General features: G+C 43.2%; 1 protein-coding gene across 6 annotated transcripts in view; it reads right to left on the bottom strand.

The window, feature by feature from the left end:
• Window positions 1-2322: 2322 nt before the first annotated feature.
• The window catches only part of SPAG17 (sperm associated antigen 17), a 90993-nt gene continuing 86368 nt past the window's right edge, over window positions 2323-6947 (bottom strand). For all 6 annotated transcript variants that reach the window (XM_086884001.1, XM_086884002.1, XM_086884006.1 and 3 more), the window contains 3 exons: window positions 6375-6519; window positions 5094-5231; window positions 2323-2483 (listed from right to left, as the gene is read on the bottom strand). In XM_086884001.1, coding sequence (XP_086740127.1) covers window positions 5095-5231; window positions 6375-6519 — 282 coding nt within the window. In that variant the 3' untranslated portion in view covers window positions 2323-2483; window position 5094. The remainder of the gene's footprint in view (window positions 2484-5093; window positions 5232-6374; window positions 6520-6947) is intronic.

Raw genomic sequence — 6947 nt, 5'->3', positions numbered from 1 at the left:
GCCTGGATTGTTTGCCTTGTACTTGCTCCAGGTTTTAGAAATTGCACTGATCTGTTGCAATGTTGTACTTGTGCTGTACCAGATAAAATTATTTATTTTCACAGCAGGGGCAGTGGGGCAGAATGAAGTGAACAAGTCTCTGCTGCTGTTGGTATTAATTTATAGCACAGGCTGTGTTTTTTACCAGTAGTCACTGGTTTGGGGATGTGGTGGGGGCTGCTTCCAGATACTTGCTGACAGTTGGGTTCACGTGTCTGACTTAGGTACTCAAAGCTAAACTTCTAACTTGAGTTTCATATGGATTTTTAGTTGCATCCCAGTTGTGGCTGACTGCTGTCTTTGACCTAGTTTCTCTATTAGTAGCAATTATGCAGAAGGCCAACAGTTCAGTTGGTTATTCTCTAGGCAGCACTTCAAGTGTAACAACCATACCTCTGTTATTGGTAAGTAACTTTGTCAGGGGATGATTGTTCACTTGCTTCTTCAGAGACCAGGTAATTCATGGGAGTACACTGCTCTGTTTCCAGGTGGGTCTCAGACTCTATAGAAATGGGAGTTTTCATACAGCTCTGCCAGTTGTTTCTGGTGATCAAACAGCTGCAGTCAAACATGTCTCTATCCTGACTTACACTGTTCTATTTAATTTTATTCTGTTCTTTTCCTTTGCTACTCCCAAAATAGACCATCATAAGAGGGATTACGAGGAGGAAGAGGAGGCACTGTAGGATGATCCATTTTGTTGGTAAAATCAGTTGATATCTGTTATCCACATTATCTGCTGCTGAAATGGGCCAGCCTGCTGGAAAAACAAGTGTTAGAGGTGGAGAGGTGGCTTGTGACACCACAGTGCACTGTCAGCTGAGGTGACTGAGGAGAGAGATGCCAAAACCAGGTACCAAAAGAGATAGGCTGACTGTGCCTCTGTTTACCTTAATGACAGGGAGATAGATGTTGTGGATGCTGTGCAATGAGCTGCTGTTTGATGATCCCCTGGGAGGCCTGGAAGAAAAACTCGGTCACAGGCACATGAACTCGGGGCCTGATGAGAAGGATGTAAGTGGCAATACAGAAAAGTAACTTGGGATGCAGAGTCATGTTATAATGATGATGGGTATCCTCTGATCTAAGTTGGAAGAGGTGGAATTCCTTCACTTTTTTCTGTTTGCTATCACTGCTGTTAGGGAAGAATCCTTGGAGAAAAGGTCTTAGGTGTTGGAGAGTTGTTGTTTTCTCTCTGTAGCTGCTGCCACAGGCTGTCCTCGAAGTTTCCCTGTGGTTCTCAGAACTGTATCACTTGTGGTGGGTCTGCACTAAAGCAGGACCTGGGTGGCTACTGACAGAGCATAGCATATGCTTTAAGTGGAAGGGTTCTGTCCTGTGCCAGCAGTCCTCTGACAGGAATTTTAATGTCCTTGGGACATCAATTTGCCCCTTCTTGGATGAAATTCCCTGGATTTACAAACCTGAGCAGCAAAGCACGTTCAAGTACAGGGCAAGCTTAAATCTGTATTGTTAGGAGATGTATCTCACCTAACAGTGTGGATGTGAGGGTTCAGAACTGGCATGCATGTTTCACACTGGTGAAAGCTGCTATTAATGCCCAATCATGGGATTCTCAGTCACTCTGAAGTCGAGAGACTTGTTGAGAGAACAAGTCATCTGCATGTATCAAGGAAAATTCCCCATCTCTCTCAGCATGTCACGAGGTAGAAAAAGGATGAAGCACAGGAAAGGACCTTGTGAGAAATGAATTCATGAACTGGGAGTAGAGCTGCACTTGGACACACAAATATGGTGGCTCAAATGGAGTCTCTGAGATTCCTCTTAGTCATTGCTGTGTAGGTGGGAACAAGGAGGGGGAAAGACCATCTGTGAGTGACTCAGTCTTCCAGTATGAAGAGAGATGAGCAGATGAACATTGGAAGGTGCTCATGTGTGACTGAACAAGAGGGTATGAGAATCCCTCTCTCGTCAAATATAACTTTGTGTACTCACTACCCCCATCTGGTATCTGCAGCTTTATTAAGGTAGGTGAGCACACAGAAAGTTAATCCTGTGATTGTGAAAGCAAACAGAAACTCAGGAATTAGATCAGAGCAAGTCAGCAGCTCCTGAAGAATCATAGTTGACTGTGTTGAAACCTGGTGCATTCCCAGTACTTGAAAAATATTTCAGGTGCCTCAGCACAGGTTATGAGAAACCTAATCCCTTTTAAAAACAAATTTAGTGGGAACCATGCAGCACTGCTCTGTAGTAGGGTTGAAATACAGCGATCTTTCCACTGTTTGCATTTCAGACAGCCATGTCAAGAGATTGTGCAACTTTTGGACCATCTTTCCCATTAACAGGGAAAAGGCAAAATATTTATTCTCATTTAATCTGATAAAATAAATGAAAAGATTACATTGGATGTTTCCATAAGGTTGGACTAAAATCTAGGTATTTCAGTGTTGATCTTCATGTTGATCTTCTAGGCTTCTAACCTGTAGTGGAAGAGGACAGAAAATTAACATGAATGGAAAGAAAAAACAAGAAGAAATCCCAGCTCCACCTTTGTAACGTTGTTGAACCAAATCCCAGTAATTATGTCCAGATTCTTTGTAATTATTGTGTGAGCACTGTGATTGCTACAGGCTGGCTTCAGATTTGGCCTTTTGCTGTTGGAAGGGAATAACAACATGACACAGGGTTTTTACACAGGCTTCAAGTAGATTAGGGGTTTGCTTTTATTGTACAAATTGAATGGCATAAAAATCATAACCACACATTCAGGATGGACAGTCTGCTTAGGAATACTGAAGACTTTCATGGGCAGCTTCCTGTGAGGTATTTAATTCTGAATATGTTAAGAGAATCTTTTTGAAATGTTTTAAATATTCATCTGAAATAACTAAGGAAATATGAGATAAGACTGGGTTTGGTCAGGTGATGCTTGATCAGTGATTTTTGCTTGTTGATCTCTGCTAGGAGGTGTGGCAAATTCGTCATCAAGTTTAATATTGCAGGGAAGTTTCTAGGTCTCAGTAGGGAGAATCACTGGCTCTGGTGATAACTGCCTGGGAAAGGTGATAGAAAGTTCTCATGCTGCCTCTGCAGTGACTTGACTGGTTCTGTTCTGGATCACTGAACAAGACTATTTATGCAATTGCAGGATTTAACATAGGAGTGTTGGTGTTCCATGTTTTGTGAGACTAAACCAACCAATCCAGAGTTCCTTGACATGTCTGAGAGGGATATGGTACAGGAGACTTTGAGGGGAGAAATGTTTGAAGAGGCATTAGGTACAGTTGTTTGGGTAGCATGGGATAGCTGCAGCCAGCTTCAATAGGAATTATCAATCAGTTCACAAAAGGACACTCAGAAGAGAAGGGAGAGTTTGCTGTGGTGACAGCAGCTATGATTAGCTGGATTAGACATGAGGGAGGAGAATACTGTAGTTAATTTCTTTCCCTTTGTGCTTGTCGTTGAAGATGACCCTGATTAGAATTTCTCTTGGGACTGGGGGTGTGTCACTCAAATGTGAACTGACTGGGTGAGTATTTCTCTTCTGTTTCAACATAAAGTGAGAGAAGTTTGTCTAAACTGCCTTCATTATGAGTTCCAGGCTGTAAATCCCTAAGGTGGAAGGCATCAAACTGTTTTTTTTTTAGTGTGTTACTCTGGGGGTAAAATTCCACACTGGAAAAGGAAAAAAAGATATTTAAACAGGAACAAAAACTATACTTGATGTATACTGGGCAGTCCTAGAGCAGATGCAGCAGTCAGAGGTACATGTCTGTGAAGTTTTTGAGAACTGACTGATGTGGTCACTGTTTTTTTTTTTCTCCAGAGGAGAAGAAATGAGATACAGCTGGAATTTCTTTGCTGACTGGTTAGATAACATGGCAGGCTTACAGATGTTTAAGCTGAAAGAAGAAGATGTCAGTGTTACACATATGAAGTAAACGGGGACTATTCAGCTGAGGAGAGACATCCATGGGGTTCCTGTTTATGAACTGTCACCATCAATTGCATTGTAGAGTGCCTGAGCTCATGGGGGTGAGGTGAACACCAGCCTAATGTTGAACATGTTGACTGGTGGTTTGTGAGAAATTCCCAGTAAGCCTTTCATGTTGTCAGGGAAGACTTGACCATTCTAAGGCACTCTTAGAAAGCATCCAAATGAGGGCTAGAAAGATGGTGAAGAGTCTTGAGGGGAAGCTTTGTGAGGAGTGGCTGAGGTCACTTGGTCTGTTCAGCCTGGAGGAAACAGAGGAGACCTCACTGCAGTCTTCAACATCTTCATGAGGGGAAGAGGAGGGGCAGGCTGCTGGCCAGTGACAGGGACCCAAAGGAATGGCCTGAGGCTGTGTCAGGGAAGAGTTAGGATATCAGGAAAAGGTTCTTCACCCAGAGGGTGGCTGGGCACTGGAACAGGCTCCCCAGGGAAGCAGTCAGAGCACCAAGCCTGACAGAGTTCAGGAAGTATTTGGACAATGCTCTCAGGCACATGGTGTGACCCTTGGAATATCCTGTGCAGGGCCAGGAGCTGGATGTGATCCTTGTGGATCCCTTCAAACTCAGGATATTCTGTGATTCTTCATATAGACTGATTCTGTAAGGCTACAGAAAAGTGCTGTATGAAACTGTGTGCAGAGGGTTGTGTGTATTGGAATTTGTCACATTAAGGCTGCCCTATCTGTCCCTTATTATACTTGCTGTCAGGGTCACCAGTAAGACTTGGTTTTAGAAAGTGAAAAGTGTTAAAGAGAGGCTGATTTATTAGGGCCTAACTGTAGTAAATCCAGCTGCCAGGAGGCTCAAGGACTTGTTTAATGTGGAGACTATAAGTGCAGGATTTGGGACAGGACTGAGGAGTCTCTGCTGTCAGTGCCTCCACTGAGCTGAGCAGTTGTAATAACCTGCAGTTCCCTTACAGTGAGTGCTTTGGTTAGTGTCATCCAGTGTTTCATTCCCATTGTCACAGTTACCAAGTCTGTGTGAGGCGTGCATCATTTGCATGAGCTTTGTTCAGGACGCTGCTGATGAAGGGAAGAGTAGGTAAAACAACTGTACTTGAATTTACTGCCAATGTCACTGCATCCAGTACTTACACTAAGTACAAGGCTTTCGTGGGAGTGTAATCCGCAACCGTGGCTTGGTGCTTGCAGGAACTGCCTGGACTGCTGCTGCCATCCCTCCCTGGGGGTATCCTTTTGGGCGGCACTCATAAATGTCACTGGATAACACAGGTGGAATACCATGTTAAGGATCTAACCATTTTGGTACATTTATTTAAGTAAAATAATGTGTGGAGGTAAGAAAGAATTCTAGAAGTAAGGTTGTGAAACATCTTGAATCTGGACTAGTGCCCTCAGCTCAAAGATTAAAGGACCAGGTAAAAAATGGGGGAAAGGCAAGTGTTTTGGAGGCTGGTCTGCAACTGTGTCTGAGGACTGGGTGAGTGGGAACAGAACAGCAGCTGGTTTTGCTGCTATGCTGCTAATCCTGTCTAACTCAGCTCTGCAATTATAGGCATGAAAGATTTCTTTGGGTCAATGCAAAGCAAATTTGGGGAGTTTCAATGTCACATCCAGAGCATATAAAGCCTCAGAAGAGTTGCTGTTAGCATTTACTGTGGTCAGGCTCAGAGTCTCCTGAAGTTCTCCTTTCTTTGCTAAGGGTGCTCCTTACTGTGAATGAAGTTTCTGGCATGTTTGGATGTAGCTTGCCTTGCTATTTCTTTTCTAGGTTTCCAGGGGACCCCTTCTCCCAGACTTCTAAGTGTAAATTTGATAATGTCAAACAGAACTTCACCTGGAACACAAGGGAAATAGAAATAATAGCTATTGACTTGGCTCTTTTCTTTTACTGTACTGCCATCAGTAAACAACTGAGAAGCCCACTGAACCCACACAGGCTCATTTCTGACAGCATTAATGAGCTTCTGTGCTTGCACCTTTGCTGCTGCAGGGATTGTCCCATTTGCCTGTTTAGTATCAGGATGATACATCATTTTGTTGCTCATGAGGTTGTGCCACCAGATGATACCACAGATTCAAAAATGTAATGAAGTATTTTCATGAGGGCTGGTGGGAAAGAGTTCCTATTATTTTCATTTATTTTTTAAAAGCAACATCTTTTTGAGTTGCCGTTCTTCCCTTCCCCACTTTTCAAACTACGTTATTCTGATGTAAAATGTGTTTGGCATCAGAATCTCAAATTTTTCATTTGTTGTGCTTTGAAAACACCTATTTATGTATTTCTGAAGAGGACATTAAAGCTTGCTACTGCAACAGCCTGCACTGGAAACTGCTTGAGGCTTCCAGAAGGAAGATGATTCCCCAGGGCTGATGCTATGAGGTGTGTGTGAGAAGTAAGACAACAAAGGATATTTGCTTTCACAGGCAGGAGAAGAGTTTCAGTTTCTGTTAATATTTCAATATCATGGGAAACTTCTTCAAGGCCACCAGTGTCTTTCCTTCCAATTAGCATGGCAAAAATCTCTATCTCCAGTTCAACCTGCAAGCCTGCTGCCACCTAGGAGAGACAGAATGACTCAGGTAAGGTGCAAGTTTCATACACGGTCCCTTCCAGCAGTCCCCCCAATCCTCTCATGTTAGAGGCATTTGGACAGTGTCCTTAATACTATGGTTTAACTTTTGGCTAGCCCTGAAGTGGTCAGGCAGTTGGACTAGAGGGTCACTCTAGGTCCCTTCCAAATGAAATATATTCTATTCTGTTCAAAAAAGAACATAAAGGTAGGAGGGTACAAAAGGGGCAGATGTGAGGAGATAAGAAGACAGTGGAAATTATTCCAGCCATATTTCTGTAAGGCCTTTGACACTGTCCCTCCACCATCCTCTCTCAACTGGGGCCTTTAAAGATCCCTTCCAACCTACACTATTCTATAATTTAAAGTACCGAGTTGTAGCTAAGGCTCTGGACTAGGAGGTTTGACTTGCATT

Source organism: Cyanistes caeruleus, chromosome 3 (assembly GCF_971803275.1).
Source record: "Cyanistes caeruleus chromosome 3, bCyaCae1.hap1.1, whole genome shotgun sequence".
Classification (NCBI taxonomy): Eukaryota; Metazoa; Chordata; class Aves; order Passeriformes; family Paridae; genus Cyanistes; species Cyanistes caeruleus.
Note: the sequence above shows the minus strand (reverse complement) of the source record. Positions and strands in the feature narration are given on the sequence as shown.